This window comes from Anabrus simplex, chromosome 4 (genome assembly GCF_040414725.1).
Source record: "Anabrus simplex isolate iqAnaSimp1 chromosome 4, ASM4041472v1, whole genome shotgun sequence".
In the NCBI taxonomy this organism is placed as follows: Eukaryota; Metazoa; Arthropoda; class Insecta; order Orthoptera; family Tettigoniidae; genus Anabrus; species Anabrus simplex.
This window is the reverse complement of record NC_090268.1, coordinates 270,869,260-270,890,133: the sequence shown is the minus strand read 5'-3', so window position 1 is coordinate 270,890,133 and position 20,874 is coordinate 270,869,260. Positions and strand designations below refer to the sequence as shown.

Here is a 20,874-nt window from a genome sequence, read left to right as displayed (position 1 = left end):
CATCAAAACAACTCCTACGAAGAATAAGCGAACACGTAATTAATAGTATATAATTTATTATTACCTGTATATATCCTGTATAATCCAATGTGACATTATGCAACACACTGTAATATACAGAATAACGTATCTTTGGCACTAGATAGTTGTAGAAAGTTCTTTACATTATAACTGGGCTATTGGAGACTCTAGAATTTACGAGAAAATATGTTGTGTCATATCCTTCTAGAAGTCTGACCAGGCTACAGATATAAAGTGGCAGTCTTGATGGTGGAGTGAGAGTTGTTTTTGTGAAGTTGTGTTGTGATTCTGCCGACATGCTACTGTAGCAGTCAAATGTTTCAAGATAGCAGTCTTAGCCTTCTTATTCTTCGTTGGAGATGGCAATCTTGACCTTCTTATTCTTATTCTTCGTAGGAGTTGTTTTGATGAGACTTGTGTGCAAGTCGTATTAGCTATGTGGTTGAAGTCAGCTATGTGAATTGATTTTGTTGGGTTGGTAGTTGATAGGAATCTGTTGCAGTGCTCTTATTCTTCGTGGTAGGCAATTGTTTAAAATGGTGGTGTATTGATGTGTGTGTAATGTGTACATAAATTGTAAATAAAAACAGTATTCACAAGTGATAGCATTTCGTGTGCATCTCTGTGGATACAGCAGGCTTGATAACTTGACAGATTTAAAAAATCACTTTAATCAGAGAATTTGCCACGTGGTACACAATCTTGATGACATTCACCACAGGAACGTCCATATGCATCAACTTCCTTTTCCTTCTGGGTATAGCTGATTTACGTAGAGATGTTGACACCGGCTGCATGACAATACGCTCCCCATCCTTGTTCAGTCCAACCACATAAAGGCAGAACATCCCGTCAGCTCTGATCTCAGTATTGGACCATTGTGACCAAATAGCATAGAGCGGCATTCAGTCGGGCACAGTAATGTCCACCAGAAGACGATAAAGTTTGCAGCAACTGCAACACAAAACAGATACGCAGCAGAAAAGCAGAATAGAACAGACAAGGCCAGCGTCCAACAATTTTGAAGAAGGGTTTTGCCGAAGACATGGAAGTTGATATCCAAGTGTGCTTTTTTATTTTATTTTAGAATTACAAAGCTATAATACAAGAGTGGGCATCACCCAACTGGTGGCTCAGTATGTGCTCCTTAGAGCGAGACTCCCTCCCACACTCGGGAAACCGGTAGGCCCAGGTCAAGCAATGTGTTATTAATTTAGAAAAGGACTAACATAAAACATGAAAATCTACAGGAGTTCACCCCAGAACCTCAAAGTTACAGTTTAATTTCCTAGGTTGCGACCATAAACACAAAATCTTTCATAACCTAATCGTTGGCACATGAAATTCCATTTGAAAGATACCTAATATAATCACAAATCACAGTCACAATTCCTAAACTTACTGATATTCATCATAAACAAAGTTTATATACTTTATATACACAGGGATAACACCTATGTGGGCTGGCCAGCCACTAAAATAATTACAGACATTTTCTTACAACTAAGACAAAAATGGTCACAGGTAATGGAATGTACATTCACAATACCATCTTTGCATTTACTGGAAAGATGCCTTACAATGGTACTTGAAAGAATACCTGTGCTTAATTTTAAGAACACCATTGGCGTAAATATGGTGTCTTTGGATATACTGGAGAGGTAAAAAGTAAGTCATACAGGAGTTGCGGAACTACTGGTTCTGGGGTAGTAGAACTAAAATTATCTTCATCAATATTTGTTTTCCTAGTTTCTGCTTCTGTACGATGTATATCGATTGGTAGGAAGGACAATTGCTAGAATATAAGGATTACAATTTTATTTCAATAAGTAAGGAACATTTTGTAATGAGTAACAATTACAAGTAAAAATAAGTAAGGACATAATTTTTACAAGTAATCCAAATACTTTTACTCACTTACTTCCCAACTCTGGTTAATTTGTTTAACTGCAATGTTGTGTTCCCATTGCAGCGATCCTAGTGGAGGAGATTCGTGCAATGTTTATGGTGGTGGGGGCCAGGGAGAGGAAACAGGGCCTGGTGAGAATGAGCTTCCTCCCAGAGTTGTTCTTAGTACAGCAGGTGCTATCTTACCACGGCTCAAAGATTTCCACAGTTTGCTTCTAGATCCTCCTCCAGTAAGTATGTTCATTATAATAAAAGTTTTTTGATTTAGTAAAAATTTTCACTATGTTGCAGACTTTTTTCTCAAGTTGGAAAATAATTGTTTTAAGAACCTTTGCAGTATACAGAATTGAAGTATTCCACTGAAGAAAGCTTAATCAATCAATCAATCAATCAATCAATCAATCAATCAATCAATCAATCAATCAATCAATCAATCAATCAATCAATCAATCAATCAATCAATCAATCAATCAATCAATCAGTCACCCTTGATTTGCATTTAGAACAGTTGCCCAGGAGGCAGATTTCTTATTGTTTACCTAGTCTATTCTTATGTAATTTCAAAGAGTTGGAGATTTGGTAAATTATTCCAATCCCTAACTCCTCTTGCTGTAAACGAATGTTTGTCCCAGTTTTTCCTCTTGCATTCCAACTTTATCTTTATACTAGCTTATATACCCGGCGTTGCTTGCGGTCATAATTTCTTCACAGAACCATCCATTTTTAAAATAAAAATTATCACTAACTTACCACAACAAACAAAAATCTCCTTTGCATTCCTTCTTTTTGAATTTAACCTTTCAGAACTTATCTTTTATTACCCTACAATACATATATAGCATGGGTTGAATGAAAATATGGGGAGTTTGAAGTAAGAACATATTTTAAACAATATTCGATACAATCACTAATGCAATTGTACAAATGTATTGTTAAAAAATAACTTATACAACTATACACATAAATTTAATTCTTAAAGTTATTGTATTTTTAAAATTTTTAGATTTAATAATAATTAGTGAGCCTCCTTTGCTCAGGCGTGAGCACGCTGGCGTCTCTCCGTATGATTCCTTTGTTCAAATCTTGGTCACTCTATGTGAGATTTGTGCTGGACAAAGGCGAGGAGGGAGAGGATTTTCTCTGGATGCTCCGGTTTTCTCTGTCATCTTTCATTCCAGCAACACATTCCAATATCATTTCATTTAGTCTGTCAATCATTAATTATTGCCCGAGAGGAGTGCGGCTGGCTTTGGCATCTAACACAATTCCTATCCTCGCTGCTAAACGGGGGGGGGGGCGTCATTCATTCCATTCCTGACCCGGTCGAATGACTGGAAACAGGCTGAGGATTTTCATTAAAAAGTAATCCTTCCATGAGCGTCAAGGAAGATGCTATAGTTTGCCATAAGTTGTATACGGACACAAACATAAGCATGCTAATAAACAATATACAGGTAACTTACGCACCTATAGAAATCTGTACAAATCTACAATATACATTAAAATAAACACTGCTTTCGGATAATCTGCAGTACAACATAGTTCAAGGCTGCAACGACTTACACTAATCCAGTGCTTGCTTGTAAACAATATTTTTTTCTTTCCTCATGGAGCTTGGGTAAAGAGGTGCTTCGGTGAGTCAACCCTTGAACATGCTACATAAAGCTTTCCGTGAGACAAACACAGGGATTCTAAGTTAACTCCATACCACTTGTTTGATTGTCCTTGGGCCTTGTTAATTGTGATGGTAGAAGCATGTCGGACAGGAAATTGTAATTGCTTGCAACTGAAGGGAAAATCACTTGGGATTAATGGTATCCGGGGAATGAAAACACTGATATTTCTCTTTTCCTGTTAATATTGTAGCTTCTATGATGTTAGCTAACAGTCTTTTTACACTGAGCCTGATACTGTTGCAATTTTTGGTGGACCTAAATTATGTAACAGCATAATGACAGAACTGATGTTTAGCTGGAGACAATGTGGTGGCATTCCAGGGGGGTCTAGCAAGTTCAAAAACTCAATGGAAAAATTCACTGCATCACCATTGTCCACTACTGTATCTGTAGATCTATACTCAGTGATAGGGCCTGGTATCGTATGATTAATTTGGCTGTTCTAGTTGTGTACAGCATCATTTTTGACTGCAAGTATGACCCTTTCACATAACCATTAGTGATTTTGTAATATTTTTCTATATGCCTGGATAAATTTTGTTGATCAATTCTTCAACCATTGTAAACTTAAGTGTAAAAATCATCTGGAAAGGTAATTTTGCCATTTGATTCAGTTGGTAATGTGCCTTCACCGATTTGTTGAAGTTTATGTGCAAAATGTTGGGTCATCTCATCTCCAAAAAGGTGAATCTTCGATGTTTGGTTTAATGTGGATCTTTCAACAAACTTCCACAGAGTTGACATTTTATGGCAACCATTGAGTCGATTTTGGTATGACTGGGAGAGTTTGCCGGGAGTGATCATACTTTCTCATGTCCCTCAGTGTCCTATCAAGGGCTTCGAAAGATTTCTTATGAGCCATTGTGCATTCATCCCATACAATAATTTTGCATGTTTGTAGCACTTCTGCCTGGCAACTTGTTTTGCTAATATTCAAATGGGATATTCTTCCATGTTTATTTTTAGGGGTAACTTTAGTGTCAAGTCTGCCATACCTGAAAGTAGCCGCTATGTCCAAGGAAGCCATCACAAGTGCTATGTTATTTTTTGAACAAATTTTCGCAAGTGTCAAATTAATTAGAAAAGTTCTTTCAGTTCCTCCTGGTGCATCTAGAAAAAATGATAACCTCTTTTTCTCTGTTTACGCGTTGCATGTGGTCATAAGCTTTCTTTTGATCATCCATCAGCAGTGGTTTATTGGATTCAACATATTTTAACAACTCTGCGCATTATGTGTTTTTCTTTTTCCCCTCGAGGAAGGTCTGCATTATTTGCGTTGTTGGGATTTCCTTCTGGAGCCTGAAGCCCCAAATGTAAAAAAACTGTTGCTGCAGATTGGTAGACATTTGTCTTCTAGTATAATGAGAACCTTGTTAAATATTTCTGCATTAGGGATGATGATGATGATGATGATGATGATTAGCAAGAGAATGCAACAGGGAAATGCATTCTACCCGAATGTAAGAAACCTTGCATGGAAAAAGGAAGTACCAAGAAAGTGCAAAGAGGCAATGTACAAAATGTATTACGCACCCATATTTACTTACTGTTAATAAACCCCCTGCGGCTGGGGGATGCATATGTAGAATACACCCACGGAATCCCCTGCCTGTCGTGAGAGGCGACTAAAAGGGGCGACCAAGAGATGGTTGAATTAGAACCATGTAACTACTTTTGATTCGTACCATCACGCGGGGAACACCATGGGTTGCCCATACTTGCGAGTAGGACCACTATGTTAGTACGAAATAGGTTTGTGATTAGTAGCAGCAAGAGGGGGTTCTCCTGTGTGTTTCCAGTACCCGTGCGTCGTACCCATGTGAGCAACACCGCGGGTCTGGGCGTTGCCTGTGCGTTGTACCACTATATGAGCGACACCGTGGGTCAGCGTTGCCTGTGATTGGTACCCACTATGTTCAGGAACGGCACGGGATAGTGCGAGTCCGTGTGGTTAGTACACTCGGTGAGGAGCCTTCTCGGTTTGCGTTGGCTATGAGCGGCGCCGTGGGGTCAGCGTTGCCTGTGATTGGTCCCCACTATGTTGAGGAACACCACGGGATAGTGCAAGTCCCTGTGGTTAGTACACTCGGTGAGGAACCTTATCAGTTTGCGTTGGCTATGAGTGGCGCCATTGTGTTAGGAACAACATAGGTCTGCGTTACCTGTACGAAGTACAATACTTGTGAGTAGTACCATCTTGTGTGGAACACCATGAGTCTTCGCTACTTTTGATTAGTACCCCAAAATGACAAATACCATGGTTCTACTTTACTCGCGACATGTACCATTCTGTGAGGCCTTAGACATGGATTTCGGACCCCTTTAGACATCAAGCATCCTCGATTCAGGATTATGCTTTATATGTGGTCCCATGGTCAGTAATACTATGTTTTTCTGATCCTTTTTACGTTGGATCCACTGTTTTTTGTTTGTATATTTATTGTTTTTTGGTTTCCTTTTGGGTTTATGTCCATCCATTCATTCTTCATGCCATTTTCTTATTTTGGTCAGTGGATGATTTTGATTTTTTTGTTGCCATTTCATTTCGTGTCATTAGGGGCCGATGACCTCGATGTTAGGCCCCTTTAAACTACAAGCATCATCATCATCATCATACTGTTAATAAACTTAACCATGATAGGTTAATATTGTGTTTGGTCCGTATTGACTAGTCTGAATGTATAATGTAACTATTTAAAATAGTTTATTTGAATCTACCTTGATCAATACATTCATTAAATGAAAGAAAAACTATTTATTAAACCAAACATGTTTTGAGAAATCTCAACCATTCCCTTCCTCAGTGGTCAGATCAAAGAACAAAACATTATCACACAATCTTTTGTTTTACAATTTAAAGAAGTATTGTCCTAATACACCATATCAAAGAGTAAAAAGAAATATTATAAAAATGATCAATACATAACATTTTGGTTGAACTGAATGAGAATACTATATAAATTTAGGATCTTCAAGTTTTTCTTCTTTTCTTCTTTTTGCTCCTTAAATGATCATATGCTAGTCTATACAGTGGGTTATCTTCTACACTTCTCTCATTTAAACTTGATTCAAAATAATTTTTTTTGTATGAGGTAAATTTCTAAATTTTAAAAAATATTAATTTTCCCTTTTTGGCCGAATGTAATAATTTCATGTCATTGGAAATGATGTAAATTTATGATTAATTTCAATCATATGTTCTCCCATTGCCGAATATCTTTTATGTTTAACTGCATTAACATGTTCTTTGTACCTTATGGCCAAACTTCTACCAGACTGTCCTATGTATCCTTGTTTGGCATGTTAATTTGTAAATTCCTGATTTATTAAATATACAGTCATTCTCTATCTTTTCTGAATTGAAAATTATCTTATTAGTATTATTATGCGTTTTATATGTGACATTGATGTTCTTTTTCCTGAACATTTTAGCCAGTTGATAAGAATGCTTATTTCGAAAAGTTAGAACTGCAAATTTCTTTTTCTCTCATAATAGAGAGATAAATATAATCCATCCAATCACACATAGCAATGGATATTCCAAAAGATTTATTAATAGAATGATAAATAAAGTGAAAAATGAACCAAAAACAACTTTAATTAAAGAGCAAAAAGAGAAAAGCTTTTACATCTATCGATGTCCCTTCTGTCCTAGAACCGAGTGGAATTAGTCGCACAGACGGGAAAAGCCCTGATGGTCTGACTCTAGTCCCATGGAACGAAGGCAGATCTCTCATGTGGGATGCCACGTGTGTGGACATATTAGCACCATCGCATTTGCCTCACACTGGCAAGGCTGCTGGTTCTGCTGCGGAAATGGCCATGCGCAATAAAAGGGCCAAATACAGAACAGTAATGGACAACTACATCTTCATGGTATTCGCAGTCGAAACGATGGGGACGTGGTGTCAAGAGGCTAAAAGTCTGATTTCAGATATTGGCAAACTACTAACAGCAATTGCTGGAGACTTCTCTTCAATAGAATTCCTGAGGCAGCGGATAGGAATTGCTATCCAACGAGGAAATGCTGCCAGCGTTATGGGCATGTTTCCTGATAATGCTCCACTGGACGAAGTCTTTTATCTTACACCTTAGACTTTGAGCTGGAGCGAAGTTCTAAAATATGACTGTTGAAATATTATTTTGTATATATCCACAATTATGTATTTGTCTGTAATAACTAATGTAATGTCAAGAAATAATACATGAACATATTAATACTAAAAACTCAAATTAACACAAGAATAACAGAAAATATTTACACAACAGCAGACATAACAAATTCCTTAGTGGACCCTTGGGAGCACAAACTGCAGCAAGGAAAAGTGAAATAGGTATTAATGACTTCCAGTTTTAAATTGAAGGAACAGAGGCCTAACATGATTTTAAAGAGATTTGTGAAAAATAGGCCATGAGAACCGTGAGAATAAGCATATTAACCTTCACTTTCTGAAATAGTTCAGTACAGTAGTTTGCTTCTTCTTGCCCAGATGTCTCATGGAAAGAAGTTTTCTCTCAATTTGGTTGAGACTGTTGATGAGGTCTTCATCAACGTTCAAGGAGGAGGAGTACAGGCGGACAGTATCCAGTCCCTCCACTGCTGCCTAAAATGTTGGTTCTGCAGGATATTCTTCTTCTTCCTCCTCTTCAGTACTTTGTCTTTTTGCATCGGCACAAAGGTCTCCAACATCCATCTTTGGTGCTGAGCTCAGGATATCATCATCACAAGTAACAAATTCTTCAAATGTTGTGGCACTCAAGTCCTTTGATACAACACCCCAATCTTTCCTAATATCACTAGTAGTGTCATGTTCATTAAAAACTTGCATGGCCAAAGCAGTTTTGATTGGTGTCTGTTGTGACTAGTTGCCATACTACTACAAACATATTCAAGGCTTGGAATATATTCAATTTCATTTCCTTATTTCTGTTGAAGAAAGAAATAACTCTTTGAAACAGGGCCTTCCTGTACTTCACTTTCACAGAATGTGTAATGCCAAGGTTCAAAGGCTGCAGGTGACTGGTGCAACTGGGAGGAAAGAAAACCACTTTGATATTCCGCAGGAAAGATGTAGCTGAAGGATGAGCTGGACATCTGCCTATCACCAGCTCTATCTTCCTTCCTGCCGATTCCATCTTAGCATCCAAGCTTCGTAAAAAATTTAGAAATATCTCCGATATCATCCACGCACTTTTGTTAAAATCATATTTACATGGGAGTGTACGGATGTTCTTGAAGCATCTTGGATTCTTAAATTTTCCAATTATTAGTGGGGGGTAATTTTTCACTCCCGTCACTGTTAACACATAACAACGCTGTCAGTCTTTACCCTTTTGCCTCTGTGGCACTTTCTCCGCGAACAGCATATGTCTTCGACGGGAGCAAATTGTAATACAATCCCATTTCATCGGCGTTAAAACATATCCTTAGCATTGAATATTGAATTTTCACGACCGCATTGTAATCGAAACAGACTTTCAACGTATTAGGTCGTGTTACGTACATGTAGTACGTGTTGAAGAGATGTTAAGTACAGAACAAAACTGGCCAGCCGGACACCAGTGGGATCCGAACCCACGGTTTACATGGCAGGCCACTCCTCTTCCAAATAAGCTGAGAGCGGTTAAAGGTATTACGAAGGTATGGAGGACTTCCCTTCGGGCCTCTCGGAGGAAAGCAGTGGTATTATGTCGTCTTCAGATCGGCCACGGTATCCTGACTCACTCCCATTTATTGAAAGGAGAATCCCCTCCGGTGTGTACTTGCAGTGACCATCTTACCGTGGTACACATCCTTACGGAGTGTGTGGACCTGGTCGATCTGCGTCGTAGTCTTAACCTCCCGAATACAATCTCCCTTATCTTGCGAGATGACGAGCAGTCAGCAGACCTCGTCATCCGCTTTATGAGGGATAGTGGTCTGTTTTATCGTATGTAATGATGTCCTTTGTGCTAGTGTATTTGTGTCAATTGTGCTTTTATCCCGTTGACTTCATTTTAGTTTGTGTTGCGTATTTTAATGTGCTATTTTAACGTTTAATGTGAATTAATTATATATATCTATATCTGTACTACCAGGCAATGCCTTATTCCTTTGTTTCCTGTATTTTCTTATATATTATTAGAAAATAAGGTATTGTGAATTAGATCCACTGATTATTTATAATCTCATACTCATTTTTCTTCATCCCCATTTTTTAAAAACTCTATAGTCATTGGATACATTTTTAAATTTTAACTATCACATGTCATGTCGTCCATCTCGTTCCATTAATCGCCGATGACCTTTGATGTTAGGCCCCTTAAAACAACAAGCATCATCATCATTATCAGAAGCATGGAAATGGACCAAACCCATCTTAAGTGCGACTTCTCAAGCTTTTTGTTAAAGTAAGTTCCCGCCAATTGGAGCGTTCTCACTTCTTTTTCTCTCAAACCATTTCATTAAAATGTTTTCAAGTTCCTCGTACGACGAAGAACGGAAATTCCTCCGTATTCTTGCCCCAGAACCGCACTCCACTTCCGCGGTCAGAATTGCTTCCATCTGTTTCACGATGCCAAACAGCGTAGAGGGTGCCAAGTCATATTTTTTTGCCATCTGTGACAAAGGTACTCGGCTTTCAGCATCACTAATGATGTTGATCTTTTGTTGAACTGTCAGCTTCTTACGTTTAGAAGCCACAATGAACGTAGTCTGTCGTAACTCGTAGTACAACTCTTATTTTCACAGACACATATATAACTTGTAGCACAACTTGTAACACAGGAACAAAAACAATGAATGAAGCTGGAGATATTCTTCACTCTGTGCCCTTCGTGTGATTCCTAAGCAGCGATTGGTGCCGCGAGATGGAAATGCCTAGCCGGTGTAACAGCGCTGCAGTTTTAACTTAACGCAGCTAACTTCACTGGAGACATAACCATTGAACTATCGTTAGTGAATATTCTCCTTTTTCAGATAATGACTGGACATAGGATATTCAATTTTATTATGGGATTATTTATACATTTTTAAATTTAACTATTATTGATTGCCATTATTATGGCTGCTGTAAAATATGACAGCAGAAATGTTGTATGCTTGATGTATGATAAGAAATCAAATAATTTTTATGGATATTTTAAGGTTAACTAGCGACCCACCCTGACTTAAAAGGTCCCAACTCCTGAACCGTTCATGCAAATGATGTACTTTGAAGATTTTTTTAATCCTTAAGGAGTCCTAGAGGAGGTTAGACCCTTTATTTGGATTTACAATTAGGGAAAAATCTCTATTTATTTATTTATTTATTTATTTATTTATTTATTTATTTATTTGTTTGTTTGTTTGTTTGTTTGTTTGTTTGTTTGTTTGTTTGTTTGTTTATTTGAAAAGTGTGATTTTTTTTACAACTGACTATGAACTAAAATTGCTCTAAACGGCAAATGGTTGGAGATAAGTAGATGCCCCTGTGGACTTCTTCGTAGAGCTTGAACAGCTCTACATCTTGTACTCTTACACTTTGGGTCTATCGATGATGGTTCAGGCAACGTAAGCCATGGAAGGCACGATTTTCTACTTATTCCATAATTTTTTCTAGAATACATTTTCATTTTGTTCAATATCCATAGTGTTTTCAGTTTCTAATTGCTTTTAACAGTTCAGTGGACGTAACTAACCAACACCATGCACCATCCTGCGGGGAATAATTTTCTTGCACCGTCATGGGCGACTTATCAAGTGCTCCGGCTATTTTCCCATCCTCCGACTATCATCTCTTCGGATCAGTAGAATGGATCAATGCATTTATGAAAACGATGCTTAGTGTCGGTAGCTATACTTGCTTCTAGCAATCAATGAATAAATCGGTGACTGCGCCATTAAAAAAAAAAAAATAAACAACGCCGCAATCTTCATTTCACGTGTCACATTTGTCATCAAAATAGTTCCTAAATTGCCACGCGACACCTCTCAGGGATAACTAAAATGCATCTGTGAATAGTATTTTTTACGTGAGGTCAACTGGGAAACCGCATTTCCTTTTAATAAATTACCAGCGATACCATCCATCCGTCAGAATCAATGTTAAGTTGTCCATGTCCATTCATTCGAGAAAAAAAAATTTTTTTTAAATTCAAAATCATCTTATCTACCATAATTATATCAGTTTATTTTCAATAATAACCTCTAAATTGTATAAATCTACACTTTTATTCATGATTCTAGAGTCATAAAAGAAAATACAATAACAGTCATTTACATCAATCACCTTTCTCTTCTTTCTGTTGAAAAATATAAACCTAAACTATCTACGATCTGATTCAATTAATCCTCTTGCTAATTACTTGTTATCCACATCATAAAAACAAAGAAAAATTCTCATAATCACATAAATCGTAGGTATGTCATATTTGATGAGGATGTAGTCAAATATTCTTTGAAATTAAGTATCTCATATTAATAACGACAATCAATTGGTAAGCAGATAAATTAATATTGGTAAAAAAAAAAACAAGTCCCTAAGCCTTAGAAAAATGCATAATAAATATGCTTAATTAGAGTCCCTCGGCTCTTGTTTTTTTTTTAAAAAAAAATGCTTATTTTCGTTGATATTGAATTCGTATTTTGTCACTAAACAAAGGCATATCTTCCAAAATTGTAACGTCAGCAGTTGCAAGTAAGTTCCAAGTATATATTAGCTCAAAATGGCTATTTCGAACATATATCGATCATTAAAAGAAAAATATTGGTCAGTTTGACCATGTCATTTGGTAAAAATAATCATATCACATCCTAAAATTAAATGTAGGTATCGTATAATGATCAGTTATTATCGTAGTTCTATCAGAAATTATACCTATCATGATTTATGGTTGCACCTATGTCCAATCAAGTACCATAAAATTCGTAGGAATGTATTTAGTAACATTATTTATTTAATTGTGGCAGAGATTCAAATTATGAAGTCGCTTTATCCATAAAATATATCCTTAAGACCAAACATCAAATAACATTCATTACAACGTTGACATATTCTCCATGAAGACAACAAGTTTACCCTTATTTATTCCTTAAATCTTAATTCCTTAAATTTACGGTAACCAATATACGAATTCTGCGACGTATTTCATTGTATATATGTATCATTAACTCAATATACCTTGCATTACTATTTTAAAGTCATGCCGCATATGTTAAATAACATCATTAGTTAGTAACACATCGTATTTACCACCAAAAATTCATAAGTATATTTATCTCTCCATATACCAATATTAAATATTATAATACCGCGTCATTCATTACCATAAATATATCTCAACGAATATTTACACGTAAAACCACATCAACAAGTCGCTCAAATCCTTACTTCCCTACATAAACATTAATCATTCCCATCTAGGCGGCAAATTATCTTAACATATCGTTAATATACTACAGCGGTGCATTTCTGGGTTAAGTTTCATTTGTAATACACATGATCACGTTAATCTGTAAAGTAAACACATGTATAAATAAAATAAGTTATTATTTACTCACATGTAGTCGCGTCATAATAGTAACCAAGTCTAAACAACTCGGCAATTAATTATCTTCTTTAAAACGTTACGTCTGGAATATATCACATTGTGTACGTCGTTTCATTTCCATAATGGTTGAAAACATCATTTGAAATCTCTCCTTGTTTAACTTAAAGCATTCCTATATCATGACTTTGATTATATACACTCGAAGAATACCTACTCTCATAATGATAAATCAACTAGGATAACCTCATTGCAAAGATAGTATCGATTGAGATTTCATCACGAAGAACTTCATAACAAGCTACATACCAATGTTTACTGCAAATATTTATATACTACATCTACGACACATAAATTTCAAGATTATAAAATAATTCTTTGGAACTTAACTTGCGACTGCCGATGTTAGATGACTGGGTTAGGCTCCGATGTTGTCATCTTAGGGCTGCATAGATAGTCTCCAACATCCGTTACGTCATCATCAGGCGGTAGTCTCAAGACTCCAGCTAGCAGGAACAGCTGGGCGGTCTACGTCGGAAAGTCGGCCCCATCTCCGATTTAGCCTCTCATGTTGTAGCCGTTAGTCATATGTGAAAGAAACATTTCCAGCATCGTAATTAATGTCACGACCATAGCCTTCAAAATGTACTACAAAGAAGCTAGATTATAGTTTTGTATCAGGTTATTATAGCAGAAATTCAATGTCAATTTCCCGTAACAGACTTTAACAAGTAAATTATCGAATTAGCTCTTAATTTTTCATTCAGACAATCAGCATATGAGAAGTCTAATTTGTTTTGGTATTTCGCGATGACCTTCAGTTTGTATTCCGACTACTGTCCAAATATTTAATTTCTTCTGCTTTTCCGCCTCGATTTTAGGTCAGATATCGGCGTAACTTTAAAAATTCTTCAGTGTGCTGGATCTTTAGCTCTTGCTCTTTTATATATCTCCCTTCTTCCCGCGAGGACTATTTTCTTCGTGGATGAACTTGCTTCGAAGTCTTGCGTAAATTTTTTTTATTGTTCACTCACTTCTTTTTTCTAACAATTTTAAAAACTTTCTACTATTTTTATCACGGCCGCATGGATCCTTTATATCTTTATGTCTAATTTCGTGACCTAGGCATACTTGATTCGCCAAATGAACATCTTTGCCGTCACATTCATGGCCTCCTTGATTTTATGCGTCTGTATTATATATTATGAAATCACGGCCTATTTAACTTAATACATTTGTTCTTTTTAGATGTACGGCTCAATTACATAATCTCCGTGATCTCACTACCGTGCATGGCAAATTTTAACGCCGTATGACATCATTTATTCCGTTATCAGGACGATGAAAACGGTACAATCATCTAGCATAACAGTGAGTGCTTCTTGCCGGTAACAGTGATTTCCAGAGGCCACATGCACGAAAAGAACCAGGACAATTACAGACTATAGCAAAGACTAAAATGTGAAATTTATTTAATGCTCAAACTTGAGTGTACATTTCTCTATTAATTAACACATTGCTAAAGGAGCGCTTTCATTTAACGTGTTAACTTCAGACTGAGATTATGTGAAAACGGAAGTTAATTAACATTTAAAACAAGTGTACAAAATAGTATCTTATCACAAATTTTCGTTACACCGGGATGTTCGATCGTAATTTATGTGAAATATATTCCTTAAAAGCGGGCCTCTCTTTATGTCGGGGTTTGTAGAAGGGGGTTTAAATAACATTGTGCTTATGGCGATTTGGCTGGGCCTTACGAAAATCTTCGTTAAAAGCAGGAATTTCTTAAAAGCAGGCAAGTTAAAACAGGTTTCTACTGTAATAGGAGTAAATTAAGATGGTTTGTACATGTGAAGTGAATGGAGGAGAAAAGAATACCAAAACAGATGATGGAGATGAAGTTGAGGGGAAGGAGAGGGAGAGAGAGACCTAGAACAAGGTGGATCAATTCAGTAAAGATGAGTGCAAAAAGAAGAAGAAACCCAAACTGGGACAAAATTTATTTACTCGAGTCAGAAGCATACAATAGAACTTTTTTTATTTGGTTTTACATTTCAATTTAGTAACAATATAACAGAAGGAATTTTACACATATATGCCAAAATGGTATTAAATAGTCTTTGCCCAGAAGCGAGCAACTGCGACTGCATTTCCTTGTGCCTTGAGCAAATCCTCCTCACTGCAAGAATCAGGGCAACACGAGCACTGACACAGATGCTTGGTAGTCTGCACCTCTCCACATTCACATAGTAGTGACACATCCAGATATCCCCATTTCACTAAGTTGTTCTTAGACTTTCCAACACCTGTTCTTAAGCTGTTCAGTGATCTCCATGTGATCCAGTCCAAGTTGTGTCCAGTTGGTAAGCATTCAGCTGGTTTTGTCCATGTTTGAAGATGACTTCTTCTGGCTGCCCACAATTTTTCTCTGGCTTTCTTCGGAGATGTATTTAGTGAAGATGTTGACTGTAGGAAGCTCCTCCTAGATTTGAATCTAGGCTTTGGTGGAGTATGTCTGTGTAGTGGATGTAGCTCATTTTCAACTTTTTTTCTTGTAATTGAAAGACCCCATCGACAATATGGTAGTGCGGTATTTGTTAAACATGGCTTATCGGTGCTTTCTACAGCATGTACTGAGGAGGATGATATTTGAACTGGGACAAAATGATGGAAGAGGAATGGTGGATGGAAAGAAGAATGTGGAGAAGTGTCATAAATACCCCAACCCAGCGGAAACTGGATAAGTGGAAAGGAGGAGGAAGATGATGATATTTTATTTAGAATATGCAATCATCATCATCATCATCTACAGTTTCCAGCTGTTGGCCATATTTGCTTGGAACATAAGCCTCTCCATCTCCTCTTGTCTTCCCACCACTTCTCCCTAGTCACTCTTGCCCAGTCCTCTCCTCTTCTCTGTGCACACTCTTCCACTCCTTTTATCCACCTGTCTCTTGGTCCTCCTCTTGGTTGTTTACCTTTTATCTCAATTTTGTGCATCCTCCTCGGTATCCTTTCCTCTGTCATTCTCTTCATGTATCAATACCATCTAAGTCTAGATGCCTCTATCCTATTCTGTAGTGGCTCTTCTTTTACTATATCTCGAACCTTCTCATTTCTCATCTTATCCCATCTTGTCACTCCTATCCTGCTCCTCAGAAATTTCATTTCACTTGCCTGTATTCTATTCACGGCTCTCTGCCTCATTACCCAAGTCTCAGCTGCATGCGTCAGAATAGGTATATAGTACATCCTGTATATCACCCTTTTGCTTCTCTGAGGGACATCCTTGCTCTAAACCAGGCTTCTGACACTTTTCAGGAATGCTCCTGCTTGTCTTCCATGCTCAATTATTTCTTTATCATTTCTTCCACTTTCCTCTGATACTTCCTAAGTACTTGAAACTCTCTACCTTCCTAAGCTGTTCCCCACCAAGCATTATCCCTTTCGTAGGTTTCTCGTCCTTTCTAGTTGTGATCACTGTCTTGCTCTTTTGGGCATTAAATTTCATTCCATATTGTTCTACCTCATTTACCCAAGCATCTAACTGTTCCTGTATATTCTCTTCCTTTTCTCCCAAGACTAACAGGTCATCTGCAAACATCATCACTTTCGTTTTTCCTTCTCCAGTTTTCCTTGCCACTTTTGTCATTATCTCATCCATTGTTACTACGAAGAGCAAAGGTGAGAGAGCACTTCTTTGTTTTAATCCACCTTTTTGCTCAAACCAGCCTGTTCTCTCTCCTCCTATTTTCACACAACTGACACTCCCATTGTACATCTCCTTCACTCTTTCTATGGTCTGTTCCTCTATAAGGCTTCCCATACCTGGTTTCTACACACACAGTCATAAGCTTTCTCAAAGTCCACGAAGACCATCGCAAGATCCTTACCCCATTCCTAATGACGCTCTTGTAGTTGTCTTACTGCGAATATAAGGTCTACTATGGACCTTCCTGATCTGAAACCATACTGCTCTTCTCTTTTCTTCCACCCTCTTTCTGATTCTATTCTCCAGAATCTTCTCAAACACCTTTGCATAGTGGCATATCAGTGTGACTCCCCTATAGTTCTTAAACTCTTTTCTATTCCCATTCTTCAAAATGGGTATGATTACCCCCTTCTTCCAATCTTCAGGGGTCTTCCTTTCCTTCCATACTACTTTCAACACACGAACGATAAAGCCACTGTTTTCCTACCTCTCCAGCTGCCTTCACCATCTCAGTACTCACTTCATCTAACCCTGGGGCTTTCCCTCCTTTCATCTTGTCCAGTGCTAGCTCCACTTCTTCTCATGTTAAGTCGTTTTCTTCTTCTTCTTCTTCTTCTTCTTCTTCTTCTTCTTCTTCTTCTTCTTCTTCTTCTTCTTCCATATTTCTTACTTCCTCCTTGCTTCTACTTTCCTCCTCAGGGCATCCTTCTGGGTTTAGTAAATTTTCAAAATACTTCTTCCATATTCCTTCGAGTTTCTCCATTTCCTGCACTTTATTTCCATTTTTGTCTATCATTATAACATCTTCCCTCATGCCTTTCCTCTTACTTTTGACTATTCCATACAGTACTTTATTTCCTTTGCTATCCTCTTCCATCATGTTTGTCCACTTTTCCATCCATTTTTTCTTCTCCTCTGTTACAACCTTTTTAGTTTCTTTTTCGTCTTATGTTCTTGTCTCCATTGTCCTCTGTTTAAACCACACTCTGAAAGCTTTATTCTTCTCCTTAACTGCCACTTTGACTCTGTCGTTCCACCATGGTGTCTTCTTGCATCTTTTCCTGGCACTAGTTCTCCCACAAACTTCCTCTGCAGTTTTTACTAGTGTCCTCTTGAATCTTTCCCATTCCTCCTCTCCTGTTTTTGTATCATCTGTTGGTATGTTCAATCTTATTTTTTCGTGGTATTCTTCCTTGATTTCCTTTTCCTTCAGTTTCCGTATTTTGATACGTCTTTCTTGCTTCTCTGTTCTCTTCTTTTCCGTCATTGTTCTCAGTTTCATTACCAGTAGTCTGTGGTCACTATCTAGGGCCTCTGATGGTATTACCCTTACATCTGTAACATTCCTCTTCATTTCTCAGTCGTAGATCATGTAATTTACAATGGATTTCTTAGACCAGTCAGTGCTATTCCACATTATCTTATGTCTTTCTCTCTTTTTGAACCACACGTTCCTGACCATCATTCCATTTCTTTTGTACAAATTCAGTAGTCTTTCTCCTTCCTTATTCCTATTTCCCCATCCTTCCACTCCAGGCACATTCTCATAACCCTTCCTTTCCATGCCTACATGGGCATTCAAGTCCAGGTTCTTCCTTTGACTGTTATTTTGACTTTTATCAACCTGTCACTTATCCCTTGTACTTCCTCTTTCAGTCCATTTATTACTACCGCTCCTACTCCATTTCGCTTTCCCTCATCATTTCCTACCCAGTACAACCAAAAACCATTCCGCAGCTCTCTCCTCACCCCTCCACTTACTCTCTGCCAGCCCTAGTACATCCAGTTTTCTTCTTTCCATCTTGTCTACAACCTCTTCTACTTTTCCGGTCAATGTTTGTGTATTCAGTGTGCCAGTTCATAATCCTGTTCCTCGCCAGGGTCGTTTCATCCGTCCAACTTATCGTTTCTTGTTTCCTTGAAAGCGGGTTAATATCCATCACCAGTCTGCTAGGCCTGTCGTGACTTCACCAGAGCCCTGCTAGCCGCTATCTTTTTCAGGATTCCTATAGGGCCTTCACAGCTACCATAGCGGTCTCAGGGCCCACACAGTCCCCACTGTACTTCACCCCCACAGGCTATTCCCTACTTGATGACGTTGGCCATCTCCCACAACGTGTACGAGGGGTTGGACTTGTGGGAGATATGCAATAATGTCTGTAAATGTGTATTTTCATGTGCGCATGTGCATTATAAAAAAAATCTCAGCCCTAGTTATCACATAAGTTTGAAATTGTCTTGTGTTAACATTTCAGTATGTTAAAGTGTATTTCACTTACATACTTAACTAATACCACTGGTACACTAATAGACTGTAATACAAATTTAAGTAATAGCATGAAGACTTGAGTATTGTTAATATTGTAACACCCAACTGCAGAGTTTGGTTTAGTTCAAAGACAGAAATTGTACCTGATTTCATTATAGCAAATTGGGACTGTGTGCTTACATGCAGATTTAACCTGAGGACTGTTTGTTAATATCAGGGCAATTGACATGGCCTTGATGTAACACAGGCTGTTTTCAGCTTTAGACGAAGGCCAAAAATAACTTATCTGCAATCTGCCATACTGCTCTGTGCATAAAGTAATATTTTTAAATGGTATTGTAAAAGATAGCTATCGACATACATGTCTCTTATGTCCACAGTTGATCATTATTTGCTGCAAAAGATTGTAATGTTTTACCTTTTGTTAGATCTTATCTTAGACATTTTTTGAGGAGTGGCAGAACATCATTGACAAAATGGGCATTCATGATGGTGTTATGGATACACTCCTTATATGGTAAATTGTCTTGCCCAAAACAACACTCCAGACAGCAATGTGCATAGGTATGGTATGTCTCATGAAAATGGTACTGATGAGCCACTCATCAGGTCTTTGACAAAGGAAGTACCCATCATATTCATTTAACCAGAAGTATGAAAGCAACAACTTTCTACGATTCCTCTCTCAGACATGCTGTTCAATGCACCATTGCAACCTACCAGTTTTATGATAATTTGTCATTGTAGCATTTGGTAACTGAACATACTGCTCTATAATAAACATATGCAAACTGTTTACAGAAGGCATTGGATAACATATTACTGATCACTGGGGTTTGGAAATTTGACCTAAAGATGTACAAAATATGCAAACAAATATGCCCTAAACGAGCTAAATATGCTCTAAAAACTATAAAATATGACATGACTTTTTGGGATAGGTAGCAAGTATTTTAAACATTAAATGCCTAAAGTACCAAATGTGATCAGTGATAACACACCAAACCAAACCAAACCCGATAACACACCAAACCAAACCAAACCCCACGGCACTTAACACCCTTGAAAGGGCTTTGGCCTGCCCAGCGACCGTTGCTCAGCCCGAAGGCCTGCAAATTACAAGGGGACGTGTGGTTAGCATGACGCATCCTCTCGGTCGTTATTCTGGGCTTTCGAGACCGGGGCCGCCATGTCACCGTCAGATAGCTCCTCAATTCTCACGTAGGCTGAGTGGACCTCGAACCAGCCCTCCGGTCGAGAGAAAAACCCCTGACCTGGCCACGAATTGAACCCGGGGCCTCCGGGCGAGAGGCAGGCACGCTACCCCTACACCACGGGGCCGGCTGATAACACACCAGGCACATTTAATTACATATACAGATATAAAGTATTAGCAAGCTTTATGGTATGTGTTGGCATAAGTTACAAGACGCTGCCTAACAGGAAGTTTATAGAGTTCATTATCACACGTACCTCTTAATCTTCTTTTTCTGTCAGCATTGCACATCACAACCATGTACCCCCTGTGAGTGGAGGACGCAGATGAAGAATACACCCATGGTATCCCCTGCCTTTTGTAAGAGGTGATTAAAAGGGGCGACTGAGAGATGATGGAATTGGAGCCATGAGATTACATAGTACGATTACGTGAGAACACCATGGGTTGATGTTACTTGTGATTGGTACCATTATGTGTGGAACACCATGGTCCTGTTATTAGTACCATTGTGTGAATCCCACCGAGGCGGGGGAGTGGGCGTGCGGCTATAGAGACTAAT

The 20,874-nt window shown here is 38.0% G+C and overlaps 1 protein-coding gene across 5 annotated transcripts in view; it reads left to right on the top strand.

Moving 5' to 3' along the window:
* Positions 1-20,874, top strand: part of fmt (phosphatase 6 regulatory subunit 1-like protein fmt) — a 516,745-nt gene that overhangs the window by 141,278 nt on the left and 354,593 nt on the right. For all 5 annotated transcript variants that reach the window (XM_067145523.2, XM_067145524.2, XM_067145526.2 and 2 more), the window contains exon 8: positions 1,994-2,159. In XM_067145523.2, coding sequence (XP_067001624.1) covers positions 1,994-2,159 — 166 coding nt within the window. The remainder of the gene's footprint in view (positions 1-1,993; positions 2,160-20,874) is intronic.